Consider the following 19,487-nt stretch of genomic DNA (forward strand, 5'->3'; position numbering starts at 1 on the left):
ACTGCTCATATATACTCATTCTTATCATATACATAATTTTAATAAAAGCCTTCAATTCCCCTCTAAGGGTATGTATACACTTCAAAATTAGGTAGATTTTATAGAAGTTGGTTTTTAGACAGGTTGGTTTATTTTTAACTAGTGCAGCCTTCTTCTTCTTTCAACCTCCTGGTAATAAAGCAGGCGGTATATTAATTATTATTAATAATCAAATATTTCATATATATTATTGTAGCACCCAAAGGCCCATTCAGGTCACAGATACACTCCAAGATCCAGAAAGCTGACAGTTTAAAACACTCAAGAAGAGATGTAGGATTACATATGGGAGAAATAACAAACAATCAAATTCACATGGTGATGATTGATGAGTAGTATAAGGGCCCTACCCCCAATGAAATATTAGCCCCGCCCCTTGACCCCTTAACTCCCGCCCACCTGTCACAGGAAGTCCTGCCCCTAGGGGTATTACTTCTGGAGTCAAGCTGGAAGCAAGGTGTGTCATGTGACCCCTCTAAGAACTCCTCCCACTGCCCTCTACCAATCAAGAGGGTTTTCAACCACTGGGGACCACCCCTGAGAGGAGATTTGACCAATCGGGGGGAGTTCCAGGGTGGGGTGACCCATCTGGAAGTGGTTCATGTGACCCCTCTAAGAATTCCTCCCACTGCCCTCTACCAGTCAGGATGGGTTTCAGCTGCAGAGGACCCCCTGAGAGCAGATTTTACCAAAATAGGGCAGGTTCTGGGGCAGGATGAACCACCCAGAAAAGGGTCGTGTGACCCCTCTAAGAACTTCTCCCACCACCCTCTGCCAATCAGAGGGCGTCAACACCACCCCATAAGTCCCAGAGCCTGGCAGAAGAGACCATCCCTTATCAAGAATGCGTGTTTTAGAAATCATGGAAATGGGATTTCTGAGAGGAAACATGGACTCCTTCACCACCCCCATGAGAACTTCAGACTTTGTTTTAGCCCCGAGCACTTTTGGACTTGCGTGGAGAAAGCGCTACATCAGCGACAGTTCCGATGAGGGCCCTTTGACTCAACTGTTGATGGATATGTTGGAACCCAACCCCAAAACCCGACCCCTAAACCCAACGGCTCGTGAGGAAGACCGACGAGCATGACGGCCTCTCATTGTCCACCCCTATGGAGGAAAGCGACCCCGGCTCGGGGGCGTCACTGGTGGACAAGGTGAATGGAAAAGATGTCACTCAGGTAAATGAACAATTAAGAAGTAATGTTAGAGGATTTGTGAGTGTAATGGGGTTAGGAACCACGGTTACGTAAATCTAAAACAAACAGTGGGAACTTACACTGTTTCTTTTCTGAAAATCTCTTGACAGCTCGACTATGCCTTTCTAGAGGCCTTTGCGAACTTACACATCGGTAGCCCTGTGGGGGTAAATTTATCCTGTGTCAGCTATTTTTGCTCCTGCCTGAGACAGGGATCTGGACAATCCCAAAAAGAACAAAATGGAGGAATGAACCAGCTCAGACTCCCTAATGGTAGAGGTCATGGCATCCATTTTTGCAGGTGGCTGTGAAAGGTCGTGTTAAACCAAGCGATTAATAAAATTTATTTCAATGTGTCAATGTGAATGTGTCTCCGCTCCACACTCGTGTTAGTAAAAGGTGACACAAGTAACAGTCATACCTACGCATACGGCTCTGTGAAAGAAAATATATTACACCCCCAAAAGAAGTTGGCAGCTTCAGTGGGGTGAACCCTCTTTTTCAAGTGGCCAAAAAGCATATTAAAAGATTAAATAGAAGACAGGTAACAGCTTGGCTTTCAGACCAGGATGCTTACACTCTACACAAACCGGCTTGAATACGTTTTAAAAGAAACAAGACCATTGTTTCAGATGTGCAAGTGGAATAGCAGGCAGATTTGGCGGACATGCACCGGTTCTCCAAACACAACAGCGGTTTTAAGTACATCTTAATAGTGATAGACATTCTATCCAAATATGACTGGGCCTTAGGCCTTAAAGACAAAACGAGTGGTGAGGTATCCAAGGCCTTTAAAACTATTTTCAGTGAAAGTCGTGTGCCTCAAAAATTACAAACCGATCGGGGGAAAGAATTTTTCAACAAACATTTAAGCAGATTGATAAAACAGCATGGCATTCACCATTTTGTTACTAATAACAAAGTCAAAGCAGGGGTTGTGGAGCGATTTAACAGAACTTTAAAAATGTGGATGTGGAGTTATTTTACAGCCCATCACACCTTTTGCTACACTGACATGTTACCTGACTTTATAAAGAGTTACAACCAGAGCTTTGACAGAACTGTACGTACCAGACCCACTGATGTTAACCCTTCAAATTCTCTGAAGTTTCATCCTGTGACGAGGTTATTACTCGTCCATACCCAAATTACTGGATCATGTGAACAATACCGTGGCTTGTCACCCAGGATCGCCTGAGGTAATCATGAACTATGACCCTGTGGGTAGAAAAGTTCGACTTAAATCCATCGATTTTACTGATATGTTTTGTACCAGCAATAAACCTCATTACGTCCCTGTCAGTAAACACCACAATGACACCATCACCATTGAAATAAAGACAGATCAGGAGAAACACATCTCATTTCCCTTCGGCAAGGTGATCATCAAGCTGCACCTGCATCCCCGGATTTTTCTAAAAAGCAAAACACTATTTTGGCAATCCTAAAAATTATGGTGACCCCACCAACTACAGAAACTATTCCAGAGTTCAGGCTGGATATGCTCTACCTGGATATCATGGGGCCCCTGTGATGTACAGGGCTTGCATGGGCGGAATATTCCATAACGTCTTTCGAAAAGCCTTACCGCTTTTGAGGAGGGGGGTAGAGATTATTAATCCCTATGAAAAAACCGCCACTCAAAACATAGCTAGAGACGGGGTAGGCCATGTCTCCCGTGCTGTTCTGGAGAAGGTGGGAAATCCAGCTTCACAGGAGGGATCGGGGCTGATCTACATTAAAAGGGGGAAGAGAAAGAGAAATGTGTCATACCCACGACGCATAGGTCCCCCAAAACCCTTTAAAAGAAGGGCTTTGACGCGCAGGGCCAGCCATAAGCGAAAGTCCAAGAGGAAGCCTGGTAAAGAGGAGACGCTCTCCGCCTGGTAAAAGAGAGATATTTTAATCAACATGGCTTTTGTTCACTGCAGGTCTGAAGAGTACACCAAATCTGAACTAGACTTGTTTCAAATAGCCCCTACGCAGACCAGCATTGAGAAAAGCATCTACATCGAGATGCCGCCTCTATCGGTCGTTATGGACAGTGGAGTAGCTGGGGGGAGCGGGACAGCAGCCGCTCCCCCGCTGAGCACAAGTGGCGCCTTGTGAATGTCTTGGCGCCTTTTCAGTTTTCCCCTGTTGAGGGAACAGGGCGAGCAATCCCTCTTACTCACCAGTCGGCGCTCTGGGTCTTCGGCGGCACCTCGGCGGCGGGACATTCACTCGCTCCAGGGCTTCAGCGGCACCTCAGTGCCACCAAAGATACCCGGAGCGACTGAGGGCCTGCCCCCGGAGCACCGCTGGGTGAGTAAACGAGCCGTAGCGGGTGGTCCCTTTTTTTGGATCGCTCCCCCTGTTCCCTCCACCTGGCTACGTGGCTGGTTACAGAGTCTGCCCCCATTGACTTTTTATAGCAGGGAATGGCATCGATTTAAACAACATGCTGCTGTACCTGTGTTGCAAGATTGTAGAAGGAGACGGAACTGGACTTGCCAGGGACACCGAGGTGGGGCCTGGTGAATTACCCAGTGTCCTCTATTTTTAGCCGGTTGGACGTTTCACTGGGAGACCCCCTAGTAAGCCAAAGCAACAACTGTCACCCTGTAACGATGCGGCCTCTGGCAGGACGCAACTGAGAGTATCAATTCAGGACAAATTGCTTGGAGCAGGGCAGTTACAGCCCAAGGCTGGGTTCCCTTTATTATCAAGGCACACCAAACCAACCAAACAGAGAGGACTTCGGTCTCACCCCACTGGCTAACCATAAGTCATACAAGCAATTCCCTTCGACACTCCAGTTTCCCAGTATCGCCAAATCCACTCTTTATGGGGACGAATGGTTGTGAAAACCAATACCCCAGTAAAAGAAAAAAGGTTCTCCCGATCCCAAAGGACCAAGCCCCAGACCCAGGTCAATATACAAGTCGGATCTGACCCACAAATCATGCTGTTGCCAATCCTTTAGAATCTAAAATCTAAAGGTTTATTCATAAAAAGAAAGAAATTTAGATGAGAGCTAAAACTGGTTAAAGGAATCAATTACATACAGTCATGGCAAAGTTCTTGGTTCAGGCTTGTAGCATTGATGGAATTACCTGCAGGCTCAAATCAAGTCTCTGGAGAACATCCACAGCTTGGATGGGTCATTCAGTCCTTTGTTCAGAGCTTCAGTGTAGCAAAGTTCCTCCAGAGGTTAGAAGCAGGATTGACGACAAGGTGGAGGAGATGCAGCAGCCTTTTATAGTCTCTTGCCATTTGGCTTCTGCTTCCTTTGTTCCAAAAAACAAGCTATCCAGCACATGGCATGGAAAAACCTTAGAGTTCTGTGCATAGGCATGTCCCTGCATGCCTTGCTGAGTCACAAGGTGTATCTGCCTTCTCTCAATGGGTCACTTCTATAGCTGATGGTCCTTAATGGGCCATCAAGCAGGCTAGGCAGTGCTGACGGCAACTTGTCTGGGGTGTCACCCAGAAGCATAGCACAAGTTCAAAATACAGACAGTCTAGAGCCAATACTTATAACTTTAAATACAAAAATGATACATGCATACAGATAGCATAGTCATAACCAGGAAATCATAACCTTGTCTTAAACACCTTATTTGACCCCCTTTATACAAGGTTTGGTGCCACTACAGGACCTTGATTGCAACAGTGATCTATACGGTCCCAGTTTGTTTCAATAACATCACATACCCTTACAGGGCCTTTATAGAATCGATGCTCAACTACAGTTACGACACCCTCACCCTGCAATTTTCTGTCGGTCTGTTTTACAAAGACACTCCTGGACAAACGAAGAAAGGGAGTTGGATGGCGGGAGTCTAGAGTTTGTGAGGCATGGAAAGCTGATGGCCCAGAGCAGGATGGTAGAGCTATTGGGTCATTTACACAGCGACCTGTTTTTTCAAGAAAAACTTTTGTTGAACAGAGTGTATGTAAAAATTAAACTGACGCGCAGCAAAGACTCCTTCTGTTTAATGGGTGATGGGGCCGAAGGCTTTAAACTCCCCATTGTATCAGCATCCCTTTTTGTGAAGCAAGTATGGGTGGCCCCGGGCATCCGTCTGGGGCACATGGAGGCCCTGCTTACCACTAATGCTAAATACCCCATGAACCATGTGGGAATGAAAGTGTTTAGTATCCCCGCGGGCAGAAGGGCCAGTAACCAGGAGAATCTGTTTTGGGACAGTTACCCAAAATGCTTGTTCTAGGGTTTGTGGATAATGATGCCTTTAGCGGAAGTTACACCAAAAACCCCTTTCATTTTAAATGTTACGACATTAATTTTGTGGCCTTGTATGTGGATGGTGAACAGATACCAGCCAAGCCTCTGCAACCAGACTTCGAGGCCGGACGGTGCGTGAGAGAATACACGAATCTGGTACAGACGGCTGGTAAACACATGAAAGATCGTTCTCTGTTAATCGACCATGAGGAGTTTGTACAGGGTGACACCTTGTTTGCCTTTGACCTGTCTCCCGACCAGGAATGCGCCGATCACTATTCCCTGATTAAAAGCGGGAACCTGAGAGCAGAAATACGTTTTGGGTCAGCTTTGACGGTCACCGTCAAGATGATCGTGTATGGGATTTTTGATAACATCATAGAGATAAATCAGAGGAGAAACGTTCTGTTTGACTACAGGTGAATATAGACACCATGTAGCTTTCATGTGTCTTATCAATGGACCCTTACACAAAAAAGAATTTCTTAGATGTTCCCTTGTGATTGGCTCCCTTGTGGCAAACTGTCTCAGAGACCACTAGGTTTGGTGGTCAACACGCATCTGCACAACCAACCAGCTAAACACTGGCTCACCTTGTATCTGGTGGAGCGCAACCATGGAGAGCTTTTGACTCATATAGGCATCCCCCAAATTGTGTGTTGTTTCCTAGAAGCATTATGAATTTTTTAAACAAAAATGCCACTGACATTGTGTTTCACAATAGACAATTACAAGACCCCCGCTCCGTCACCTGTGGCTATCACTGGGTGTTTTTCTTACATCATTGTAGCAAGGGTTTATCTTTTGACCAGATTTTAAAATTGTATTCTAACAACTTAGTGCAAAACAACCAGATGGTGATGAATTTTGTAAAGAATATAAAATGTAAACTCTCAGGCATGCCTAGCCTCGCTCAAAACATGTTTCAACAAACCCTTGTATCTTGCAACGATTTTCATAGCCATGTTACCCAATAAAGCACCCCAGGTGAGGGGTTTAAAGACAATTGATATTTGTTTTGTTTTGGTTTTTTTAAGAATGACCAATTCAGAAAATTACACAGATTTTTTTTTTTAAAAAAAAGTATAGAAATGTTTTATTTAAAGCAAAACATTACCAGTTTTAAATATATTTTTTTTAGAACATGAAAAACATCACACACTGAGCCAATTGGATCTTTTCACCAATTTTTGTTTTTTAGATCGCAAAAAAGGGGTCACGGTTTCTCAATCCACCCCCCGTGTTGGCAGTCAAGGCCTTTGAGCATTCCAAAAGATCTCTGTTGTCCAGGTTGGCCATGACGGAAGATGGTACATTCAGTTCCGCCATGGCATTCATAAACACATCCCATCCTTTAGAATCATAGAATCATAGAATATCAGGGTTGGAAGGGACCCCAGAAGGTCATCTAGTCCAACCCCCTGCTCGAAGCAGGACCAATTCCCAGTTAAATCATCCCAGCCAGGGCTTTGTCAAGCCTGACCTTAAAAAGCTCTAAGGAAGGAGATTCTACCACCTCCCTAGGTAACGCATTCCAGTGTTTCACCACCCTCTTAGTGAAAAAGTTTTTCCTAATATCCAATCTAAACCTCCCCCACTGCAACTTGAGACCATTACTCCTCGTTCTGTCATCTGCTACCATTGAGAACAGTCTAGATCCATCCTCTTTGGAACCCCCTTTCAGGTAGTTGAAAGCAGCTATCAAATCCCCCCTCATTCTTCTCTTCTGCAGGCTAAACAATCCCAGCTCCCTCAGCCTCTCCTCATAACTCATGTGTTCCAGTCCCCTAATCATTTTTGTTGCCCTTCGCTGGACTCTCTCCAATTTATCCACATCCCTTCTCCGCCTGCTGGGTCCAGGAGTCAGCCTTGGGTGGGTTCGGGGGGTACTAGCTGCAGGTCTAGGGTGAGAAACAGTTCCTGGCTGTCGGGAAAATTGGTTTCTCTGCTTGCTTGCTGTGAGCTATCTACAACCTCATCATCATCATCATCATCATCTTCATCCCCAAAACCTGCTTCCGTGTTGCCTCCATCTCCATTGAAGGAGTCAAACAACACTGCTGGGGTAGTGGCGGCTCAACCCCCTAAAATGGCATGCAGCTCATCATAGAAGCGGCATGTTTGGGGCTCTGACCCGGAGCGGCCGTTCGCCTCTCTGGTTTTCTGGTAGGCTTGCCTCAGCTCTTTAAGTTTCACGTGGTACTGCTTCGGGTCCCTGTTATGGCCTCTGTCCTTCATGCCCTGCTTTTGACAAAGGTTTTGGCATTTCGAAAACTGGAACGGAGTTCTGATAGCACGGATTCCTCTCCCCATACAGCGATCAGATCCCGTACCTCCCGTTCAGTCCATGCTGGAGCTCTTTTGCGATTCTGGGACTCCATCATGGTCACCTTTGCTGATGAGCTCTGCATGGTCACCTCTGCTGATGAGCTCTGCATGGTCACCTGCAGCTTGCCACGCTGGCCAAACAGGAAATGAGATTCAAAATTTCGCAGTTCTTTTCCTGTCTACCTGGCCAGTGCATCTGAGTTGAGAGTGCTGTCCAGAGCGGTCACAATGGAGCACTCTGGGATAGCTCCCAGAGGCCAATACCGTCGAATTGTGTCCACAGTACCCCAAATTCGACCCGGCAAGGCTGATTTAAGCGCTTATCCACTTGTCAGGGATGGAGTAAGGAAATCGATTTTAAGAGCCCTTTAAGTCGAAATAAAGGGCTTCATCATGTGGACGGGTGCAGGTTTACATTGATTTAACGCTGCTAAATTTGACCTAAAGTCCTAGTGTAGACCAGGGCTCAGACACAAACACACACACCCCAGCAGTTTAAAACACCAAACCAAATACCTTTTTAAACACCCACACTTATCTCTAGCTTAGCCCCCTGAATCACTAACAATTTAAATATCAAAGCCAACTCTTTTAAGAAGACAAACAACCCCATTTAAAAAAATCTCATTTTTTTGCAGAATAAAAACCAAACTGCTTTTAAAAACCAACTTTTAAAAACCATTTTGCACAGAAAAGCACTGTTAGTTTGAAACACACCATACCATCAGCTTGCAGCCATAAAACCCCAGCAGTTTAAAACCAACAGTTTGTTACAATATACTTTTCAATAAACCCACATGCATTTAAAAGCCAATTGCAGAAAATTACCTTCTACCACAGGAAGAAGGGTTGCTGGCACATGGTTGTTCTCTTTTCCCCCATGTGTGTTTGGGCCTTTAGGTTAAAGAACAAGCAAAAATTTTAGTTTGCATCATTCCCTAAATGCACCAACCCCCTGTACAATCTGTATAATACCTGAAGTTTTTTAATTTAACAGTATTAAGCACAACTTTCTTTAAAAATGGTTTTTGGCTTTTACCACCTTGGCCTGGTGGTGAAATCAGCTTAAAGTTACTAGTTCTATGCTAAACAGATCACACTGCAATTAAGATAGGTACCATTATTTAGTAAGGACAGCATGGCCAAAGAGTGACATTATATATAATATATATTATATAATATATTATATATATGATGAAGTGAGCTGTAGCTCACGAAAGCTCATGCTCAAATAAATTGGTTAGTCTCTAAGGTGCCACAAGTACTCCTTTTCTTTTTGCGAATACAGACTAACACGGCTGTTCCTCTGAAACCTGTCATTATATATGTAACCCTTCTGCCCACCTGATTTGGCAGCAACAAGGACCAGGTTCAGTATCTAGGGGTTCTGTTTCAATAACACGATGCAAAACCAGCTCGAGCCCCCACTCAGGGACCTGGGACAATTTCATACCACCCACCTCAAAGAGGCAATACTTCCCCTCTCGCAAGCACAGAGTCTGAATGTAGCAAAAGCCTTTTAATAAAGGAGGGAAACAATGTGGCATTATGTTGGGGAAACACCACAAACAGGATTCATAACACAAATCATGAGCAAAAGACCCAACCCCAAGTATGTTTGGCAGTGTCCTTTTCCCCTCAGAGTCTGAAGTCCAGCAACCCAAAAGTCACCCCACCCACAGTTTCTGACCTTGACCAGTTTCAGCCTCCAGAGTTCAGAAGTTCATCTGCAGAGTTTACCTCCCAGCCCGGGTGGAAGTGGAGAGAGGTATGGGGGGCACCTTACATGTTCTGCTGCTCGGGTCAATGGCCCAGTACCACACCTCTCCATGGGGTCCTGATGCAGTCTTCACCGCCAGCTGCACCTCTCTGCTGCTATCCACTCTGCACACCTCTCTGCCAGCCATCCTGCTGTCCCCTCCACTCTGTGTGCCTCTCCACCAGCCATCCTGCTGTCCACTCCTCTCTGCCAGCCACCCTGCTATCCACTCCACATGCCTCTCTGCCAGCCATCCTGCTATCCTCTCTGCATGCCTGTTCACCAAACACCCTGCTATCTGCTACTCGCTCTCCAACTTATCTTGACATCACCCCCCTTAACACAGCTCTCTGCAAGTTTAGCAAATAGCAGGAAAGTCTGAATGCCGGTGCACCACTATCCCAAAGTAGATCTAAAGCTTAAACCTAGGTATCAATGGTTTCAGCTCTACAGCATATAACAAGACTCCTAGAGAGTCAAAATTAATTCTATTATTACATAGCAGAAAAGGAAGGAAAAAAGACAAGAACAGTGTTTCAGAACATCACAAATACACCTATCTATCCACAATATCTCTCAAGTCATTGGGTTTTGGAACCCATGTCCCTTGCATAGCGAGTACTACTTAGTGGAGGGTGACTCCCTCCATCATAAAATGCCAAGTACAGTTCTACTGTCCCTGATTCACATAACCAGGATAACAACCCTCTATTGCTCCTGCCCCAATAACAAAGAGACTGGGGATCCCACAGCAGCCAAAGTGACCATTTGGGCAGGCAGTCCATCATGCTAGGCAGGGTGGATGTGCCCATGCAAATGAGATCAGCCCCTGAAGTCCTTTTCCACAGCTCACCACCAGATGTCAGGGTAGAGCTCATTCTGACTCTGCTTACATATAATATATATTTTCAGAGTTAAAAACAGGGAACATACCTCCTCTTGCAGTCCAGCAGCAATTCAATTCAAGATAGTTTCTGTTGAAAGAGGACAGTCTCCAAAAAAATTAAGGTTTTTATACCATCCTAACTCTTTGTTTCAAACAGACTTCAAAAGTCTGTAGTTAGCAGGTTGATTTGATCACCACAAATCTGAATTAATAGATACTTAAGGATTTTAGCCCGCCCCACCCCCCTGCCCCAAACATTCCCTTTTGTGATTTGGCGTGGGTAATCTCAGTCACCCTGGCTATTCCGTGGGGAGTTGGTTAAAACCATTCAGTTCAATACGGTGGGTCAGCTCTCTTGTACTCAAACACATGTCTGAACCATCCCTGGGTTTTGTTTTTTTTAATTGTAAATGTTACCGAAAATTGAGCCAGCTAGTAAGCTTAGGGAGGACTGATGACCCCCCAGAATTTAGCAGAAAGCAGCACGTTTATTATACTGATAGCTAAGCTCAAAAGAAGGGATGGGGGGTGGGGTGTCACACTCACACCCGCATACTCATGCTCACAGGACAGGCACGGCATTGGAGATGTCAGGATCCTTCAAGGTAAGTGTTCCACAGTGCAGCAATGGACGGTGCGATGAAGGTAAGTCTTCCCGAGGCACGATGCAATGCAACACGGCGAACCTCTGGCCAGGCGGTCTGGGTGAAGGGCCTTCACGGGAGGTCCAAGCTTGTGAGTACACTCCTGAGCACATGGACACTTCCCATTTTAAGAACCTCCTCCTCATGGCCTGCAACTAGAGATGACTTTGCTGCGTCTGGTTGGTCACACTCCACCCAAGCCAGTGTCCATGCAGTGTCCATGCATTGGGTGTGGGAGCGCTGCCTAATTAGAGTCCCAGGCACCTTGTCTACCTGGGAGCTCTTCTGATCTTCCAGCTGTTCCAGCAGCCCATTTAATCCCACAAGCATTCCAGGAGAGACGGGGAGGGGGAAAGCCACTTCACAGGTATTCAAAGAGGGAGAGGAGACAAAGGGGCCGGGGGGAGTGTAACAGACCTTTTGAGCATACAGGTTATACATAGCATAGTCATAGAGAGCATACAGATCACTGCTGCGCCTACAACAGTAAACACATTTTTAGGGTCCCCCTCCCACACACAACATTCTACAACGTACATTTCAGCTTTTTGCTGTAAATGGGTCTCTTTTACACAAAGACACAAGAGCTAAGTTCTCACAAACTTTTTTTTTTTATTGAAAAGACATACAGCTCCTTGAAAACAAACCAAGATGCTCCGTTAAAACTATTAGCTCACTCAAGGGCCACAGAGACCTTTTAACAGAAACACAGATAGCCACAAAGCCCTTTTCAATAATTTTTTAAAAAATTTACAGCTACCAAGTTTTATATCGCATGTATGTCCCCTCACCATTCTCTACCTTAATCCTTTTAGATTTCTTAAGCAGGGTTCTGTAACTTTTTGTGCGGACCAGATGGTCAATATAACGCTATAAGCAGGCATCTTCCAGTTTGGTCATTTTCTTTAAAACACTTCAGGGTCTCCACTGAATTGCACAGCATTTATCAAGGTCACCCCTTGCACTAAATATTCTTGAGTTCAGCACAGACATTGCATAGCATCACCTATGGCAATAACAGTGTTTAAGAAGCTTTCCAAACACAGCTCAGCACACAAGCCCCGGAGCTTGCAGTTGATATCCATTGAAGTCCAGGCTACACAGTCCTGGTGCTGCTGGCCTAGCACGTCTATAACACAGCTCTCACAGTCTTCGAAAATCTTTCCCTAAGACAGTGATTAAGGACAGCATAAACTGCAATGCGTACAAGAAAAGTATGACTTTTTTATGCTTATGACATGGCACTGGCTCAGTTAGTTCCATGCCAAGCCTCCTCTTAAACTCCTCATAGCCGTCATGCTCGGAGTCCTCTTTAACAATTTGTACTGGTGTTGAGCAAAAACAAGGCCATCTTCATTGTTTGATGCAACACTGTCCAGGGCCTCCAGGGCCTCTAGAAAGGCATTGTCAAGCTGTCGAGGAACTTTCAGAAAAGAAACAAGTTTAAGTTCCCACTGCTTGTTTTTAGATTTACACAACACCAGTTTCTAACCCCATTACACACATACACACACACACAAACCCTCTAATGTTACTTCTAAATTGTTCATTTACCTGAGCGATGTCTTTTCTGTTCACCTTGTCCGCCGTTGACTCCTCTGAGCTGCGTTTGCCTTCCTCCTCCAAGGGGGTGGACGACGAGAGGCCAGCACACTTATCGGGGGGTCTCATGAGCAGCTGGGTTTCGGGGTCAGGTTCTGGTGTACCCATCAATGGCTGGGCCAAAGGGCTCCCATTGGCTGCTCCCTCCTCCTCCTCGGAACTCTCGCTGATGTAGCGCTTTCTTTGCGGATGGTCGAAGGCCCTTGGTGCTAAAACAAAGTCCAAAGTTTTCATGGGGGTGGTGAAGGAGTCCATGTTTCCTCTCAGCATTTCCACGATTTCTACAACACACATTCTTAGTAAGGGATGGCCTCTTCTGCCCAGGGCTGGGACTTATGGGGTGGTGGTGCTGCACTCTGATTGGCAGAGGGTGGTGGGAGGAGTTCTTAGAGAGGTCATATGACCCTCTGCTGGGCAGTTCATTCTGCCCTGGAACCTACCCTATTTTGATCAAATCTGTTCTTGTTGTGGTCCTCTGTTGACAAAACCCATCCCAATTGGTAGAGGGTGGTGGGGAGAGTTCTTAGAGGGGTCACACAAACCACTTCCAGATCATAGAATCATAGAATCATAGAATATCAGGGTTGGAAGGGACCCCAGGAGGTCATCTAGTCCAACCCCCTGCTCAAAAGCAGGACCCATCCCCCATTAAATCATCCCAGCCAGGGCTTTGTCAAGCCTGACCTTAAAAACTTCTAAGGAAGGAGATTCCACCACCTCCCTAGGCTACGCATTCCAGTGTTTCACCACCCTCCTAGTGAAAAAGTTTTTCCTAATATCCAACCTAAACCTCCCCCACTGCAACTTGAGACCATTACTCCTTGTCCTGTCCTCTTCCACCACTGAGAATAGTCTAGAACCATCCTCTCTGGAACCACCTCTCAGGTAGTTGAAAGCAGCTATCAATCCCCCCTCATTCTTCTCTTCCGCAGACGAAACAATCCCAGTTCCCTCAGCCTCTCCTCATAAGTCATGTGTTCCAGACCCCTAATCATTTTTGTTGCCCTTCGCTGGACTCTTCCCAATTTATCTACATCCTTCTTGTAGTGTGGGGCCCAAAACTGGACACAGTACTGCAGGTGAGGCCTCACCAATGTCGAATAGAGGGGGACGATCACGTCCCTCAATCTGCTCGCTATGCCCCTACTTATACATCCCAAAATGCCATTGGCCTTCTTGGCAACAAGGGCACACTGCTGACTCATATCCAGCTTCTCGTCCACTGTCACCCCTAGGTCCTTTTCCGCAGAACTGCTGCCTAGCCATTCGGTCCCTAGTCTGTAGCTGTGCATTGGGTTCTTCCATCCTAAGTGCAGGACCCTGCACTTATCCTTATTGAACCTCATCAGATTTCTTTTGGCCCAATCCTCCAATTTGTCTAGGTCCTTCTGTATCCTATCCCTCCCTTCCAGCGTATCTACCACTCCTCCCAGTTTAGTATCATCCACAGATTTGCTGAGAGTGCAATCCACACCATCCTCCAGATCATTTATGAAGATGTTGAACAAAACTGGCCCCAGGACCGACCCCTGGGGCACTCCACTTGACACCGGCTGCCAACTAGACATGGAGCCATTGATCACTACCCGTTGAGCCCGACAATCTAGCCAACTTTCTACCCACCTTATAGAGCATTCATCCAGCCCATACTTCTTTAACTTGCTGACAAGAATACTGTGGGAGACCGTGTCAAAAGCATTGCTAAAGTCAAGATACAATACATCCACTGCTTTCCCTTCATCCACAGAACCAGTAATCTCATCATAGAAGGCGATTAGATTAGTCAGGCATGACCTTCCCTTGGTGAATCCATGCTGGCTGTTCCTGATCACTTTCCTCTCATGTAAGTGCTTCAGGATTGATTCTTTGAGGACCTGTTCCATGATTTTTCCGGGGACTGAGGTGAGGCTGACTGGCCTGTAGTTCCCAGGATCCTCCTTCTTCCCTTTTTTAAAGATTGGCACTACATTAGCCTTTTTCCAGTCATTCGGGACTTCCCCCGTTCACCACGAGTTTTCAAAGATAATGGCCAATGGCTCTGCAATCACAGCCACCAGTTCCTTTAGCACTCTCGGATGCAACTCGTCCGGCCCATGGACTTGTGCACGTCCAGCTTTTCTAAATAGTCCCTAACCACCTCTTTCTCCACAGAGGGCTGGCCATCTCTTCCCCATTTTGTGATGCCCAGCGCAGCAGTCTGGGACCTGACCTTGTTAGTGAAAACAGAGGCAAAAAAAGCATTGAGTACATTAGCTTTTTCCACATCCTCTGTCACTAGTTTGCCTCCCTCATTCAGTAAGGGGCCCACACTTTCCTTGGCTTTCTTCTTGTTGCCAACATACCTGAAGAAACTCTTCTTGTTACTCTTGACATCTCTCGCTAGCTGCAGCTCCAGGTGAGATTTGGCCCTCCTGATTTCATTCCTACATGCCCGAGCAATATTTTTATACTCTTCTCTGGTCATTTGTCCAATCTTCCACTTCTTGTAAGCTTCTTTTTTATGTTTAAGATACGCAAGGATTTCACTGTTAAGCCAAGCTGGTCGCCTGCCATATTTACTATTCTTTCGACACATCGGGATGGTTTGTCCTGTAACCTCAACAGGGATTCCTTGAAATACAGCCAGCTCTCCTGGACTCCTTTCCCCTTCATGTTAGTCCCCCAGGGGATCCTACCCATCTGTTCTCTGAGGGAGTCGAAGTCTGCTTTCCTGAAGTCCAGGGTCCGTATCCTGCTGATTACCATTCTTCCCTGTGTCAGGATCCTGAACTCAACCAACTCATGGTCACTGCCTCCCAGATTCCCATCCACTTTTGCTTCCCCTACTAATTCTTCCCGGTTTGTGAGCAGCAGGTCAAGAAAAGCTCCCCCCCTAGTTGGCTCCTCTAGCACTTGCACTAGGAAATTGTCCCCTATGCTTTCCAAAAACTTCCTGGATTGTCTATGCACCGCTGTATTGCTCTCCCAGCAGATATCAGGAAAATTAAAGTCACAGGAAAGTGTGGGCCCCTTAATGAATGAGGGAGGCAACCTAAATGGGTCACCCTGCCCCAGAACTCCCCCGATAGGTCAAATATCCTCTCGGGGGTGGTCCCCAGCAGCTGAAACCCATTCTGATTGGTAGAGAGCAGTGGGCGGAGTTGTTAGAGGGCATCACACGACCCACTTCTGGATGGGTCAACCCTCCCTGGAACTCCCCTTGATTGGTCAAATCACCTCTTGGAGGAGTCCTACCAGGGCAAAAACCATTCTGATTGGTAGAGGGCAGTGGGAGGAGTTCTTAGAGGGGTCACATGACAGACCTGGCTCCTGGTCATCTGTCCAGATTGACCCCGGAGGTAATACCCCATAAGCAGGACTTTTGGTGACAGGTGGGCGGGACTTAAGGGTAAAGGGGCGGGGTTAATGTTTGATTGACGGTAGACCCCTTATACCACTTTGGTGCAATTTCCTTTTTGTCATTACTGTTTGTTTAAGTAGTGGGAGGGGAGAGTGAGGGGGAATGGAAGGATTGGGGCGCAGAATTTCTTAAAAATAAGGAGACAGAAGGAAGGGGAAGAGGCACATAAACACCTCCCCTGCCAAGTGTTTTTCCGGAATCACAACAGAACAGAGTCTCAAGGAGGGATTCAAAGGAGGATCAGGTGTTGGTTCCAGAGATTTTCTCAGGGAGTTTTCTCCATATAGATAGGGCAGCAGGGGAGAAAATGCAAAGGTAAAAAGTTAAAGACGTTTCCCTTAATCCAAGTATTTGTAACAATTCTCTTGAGGAAGAGCAGGAGGTAGGTGTGGTGCCAGCCAGTCATTATTCTGTGCTATTCCCTTGCCTTGTGTCTGTTCCTTGAATTGTCTGTGTCCCATGAATCAAGTAAGCTTGTTTCCAAGGAGCCCTCCTGCTGCTGATAGCACTGATGGGCATGGTGTGTGCAGGACCTCCTGCTACTGCAAGAGAGGGTCATGGCCTACTCAGGAAGCCCTATGCTCTGCCTCTACCACTAAGAATCATGGTCTAGACAGGAAACCCCAAGGCCAGGGTGAAAGTAACATTAAGCACTTACCAGTACAGGGGCCTGACTCTGGGCCCCTGGAAAGGACGGGGCCTTGGGCAGAAGGGGCGGGGCTGGGAGTCAGCCTCCCCCAGCCAGCCCATCCGCGCTCCCTGGCCTGTGCTGCCCGGGGCTCCGTCGGTGATTTCAATTTTAAATTGCTGGCCCCGGGGCAGCTGCCCCTTTTGTGCCCCTCATTGGCAGCCTGGGTGGGGGGGCAATGATGTTAAAGCGCTGCCATGGCAGCACTTTAACATCATCTGTGTACGGGCTGCTACCGGCAGCCAATTTTTACTGGTATGTTGTACCGGCCCACTTTCACCCCTGCCCCAAAGCCTATTAGTGGAAGAACTGTCAATATTTCAGATGCTGCTGAGTAATTATTCTTCTATAAAGCTGAACTGAGCAACACAACCTGGTTCTAGTGAGTTGCCCTTGTCTGTAATTGGACATGTCCTATACTGGGAATTGGTCTTGTAATGATCACCTTTGGCACAAGAGATTTCTTTCCTAGTTTATAAAATAACCAGCCTCTAATGTCTCTCAGTTCATGTTTAATATGATATAGAATCTATCAGGGCGAGAAACAGCACGGCTACAGTTTGTGCAGAACTTTTCCTTCCGGCTCCGGAGATTGGGGGTTACCCGATGATCTGAGGCTGTGGTAAACCTGACATCAGGAGGGGGCTCATCACTCATATATGGTGATATTTGTTGCTTTCGAGTTTTATTGGATGTTTTAGCTGCATAAAGTCACAGATAAAACCACTGATAATAACTAAAAAGGCAGATGGGTTTGCTATTGGTTCCTTCCCGCAGCTGATGCCAGTCTCTGAATCTATATATTTCCCTTCCCCTGCTTTGTTGTCACTTGTCAGATACAGAGGAGTCCTGGCAGGTGTTTAGGGGCAGCCAGTGCAGTGAGTGGGGGGACAGCAAGTCAGGCTGGCAATGAAGGGACATCTCTCCACTCTGGTGCTGTGGCTTCTTCTCCTCACAATTCATGACATTGCAGGTAAGTCTCCTTAGTGTTTCACCAGGGGAGCTGGGTTAACTGGAACGAGGGTGGTAACTTTTACTGTCAACTTTTTACCATCGGTACCTGGCTTGGACGTTATGACTTTTCCTTTTGGGATTAGACCTTGCCACTGTTATCAAAATGTTTGTAACCTTGAGATTGGACTATTCAAATGACCCTAATGTGGGGCTGTACCTTAGAACCATTCAGAGAACGAAGCTGGTGCAAATAGCAGCGACTCACTGATCAGCACATCTTGCTGGGAGCATGTTACAGCCGTGCTGGAGGGTCTGCACTAGCTGCCCATCTCTGGGTGGAGGTTAAGGTGTTGGTGATGATTTATAAAGTCCTGAATGGTCTGGGACCAGCCTCCCTGAGAGATCACCTCTCTCCCCGTGACGTACTGCCACAGCTCTGGTTAGCGGGGGCACCTAAGCTGGTTCCCCCTTTTTATAAAGGAGAGGGGTGGCTGGCAGGGTGCTGTCTGTGAGGCCTCCAGGACTTTGAAACTTGTTGTCCCCTTTGGGCCAAAATAGCCCAAATCTGGTGACCTTCTGGGCACACTGCAACAGACACTTGTTTGGGGGTGCAGGTGGGAAGGACCCAGGCCGTGCGTCACATAATGAGAAAAGGGTGGGAAGAAGTTTCTGTGCGTGTCTGTCTGGCTGAGTTCCGGTTGAAATGGTCACTTCATGCTGCAGGGATTTGAGTGTTATCCATACCGTCCGCATGCCTAGAGCCTTGGCTGGGCATCGCTTTAGTAATTTTAATCCCAATAAATACATCCATAATTTGGGATCCAACAGAAATGTCTGTTTGGTCCAGAATCCAACAGGGCCAAGAATCCAAGGGCCAAGTCCTGGCTCCTCACTCCCCCATTCACTCACTGAAGCCAGAAGAAGTTTTGCAATTTTGAAGTGAGCAGGATTTATCCAAATAAATCCAGAGCTGATTCCTCCCACACAAATGTGTGCGTTTGTGTGTGTTGGGGTGCAGTGTGCAATGCCCTGTGCCCTTGGGGGTACTGGAAGCTCTGCCAGCAGGAAGATTTATCCTGCAGGAGCCCTGCTTCCCTCCCCCAGGTTTTCTGCTGGAGCAGAGAAGCTTTGAATCCTCGCTGGAATCTAGAGAAGCCCGACCGGCACAAGCTGCATGGCAGAGGTGCTGCATCAGGGCCTCTCACAGCTACATTGGTTTCATTCCCTCAAGGCCGCCCCTGCCCAGTTTCAGGGCTGCTCTCATTCCTCCAGCACAGAGGGGGCTGCAGGCTCCTTGCTACACAGTGTCCCAGCTCCAGGAAGATTTAACAGCAATGCGGGAGGGGGGAGCAGATCATGAGGTACATCAGAATGTGCTGGTGCGTCTTAGGGAGTGAATCTGGCCCAAAGACTCCAAAACTGATCAGCAATAGGATTCAAATTGAATGTGGGACCCAGATATGATTCAAATAATACAGTGATTGGAACCTGCTGGGCTGGTGTTAGCAGCACAAGAATGATCCATGTGTCTGGCAGGGCAGTGAACTGCTCAGCAGTAGCTGGTTCATGGGAACCCGATGTGCTGCTGCGCCAGCCTGAGAAACTGACCCTGACCTTGATAATCAGCAAGATCGGTTTAAATTGTTGTCTTTGAGAAAAACCTGCCCTGATGTATATTTCACAGACAGCTCAGTAACTGTGCGGTGAGTAGGGGGCTGGAACCCAGAAAATCCTGACAAAACCAACCATCTAGCAGGTGA

General features: G+C 46.8%; 1 protein-coding gene across 1 annotated transcript in view; it reads left to right on the forward strand.

Annotated features, from left to right (window-relative positions):
- The first annotated feature begins 1,151 nt into the window (after positions 1-1,151).
- The window catches only part of LOC125623284 (antigen WC1.1), a 55,227-nt gene continuing 36,891 nt past the window's right edge, over positions 1,152-19,487 (forward strand). Inside the window, 3 exon segments of the mRNA XM_075125098.1 lie at positions 1,152-1,220; positions 3,390-3,542; positions 11,008-11,044. Of these exon segments, the coding sequence (XP_074981199.1) occupies positions 1,152-1,220; positions 3,390-3,542; positions 11,008-11,044 (259 nt within the window).

This window comes from Caretta caretta, chromosome 1, assembly GCF_965140235.1.
Source record: "Caretta caretta isolate rCarCar2 chromosome 1, rCarCar1.hap1, whole genome shotgun sequence".
Classification (NCBI taxonomy): Eukaryota; Metazoa; Chordata; order Testudines; family Cheloniidae; genus Caretta; species Caretta caretta.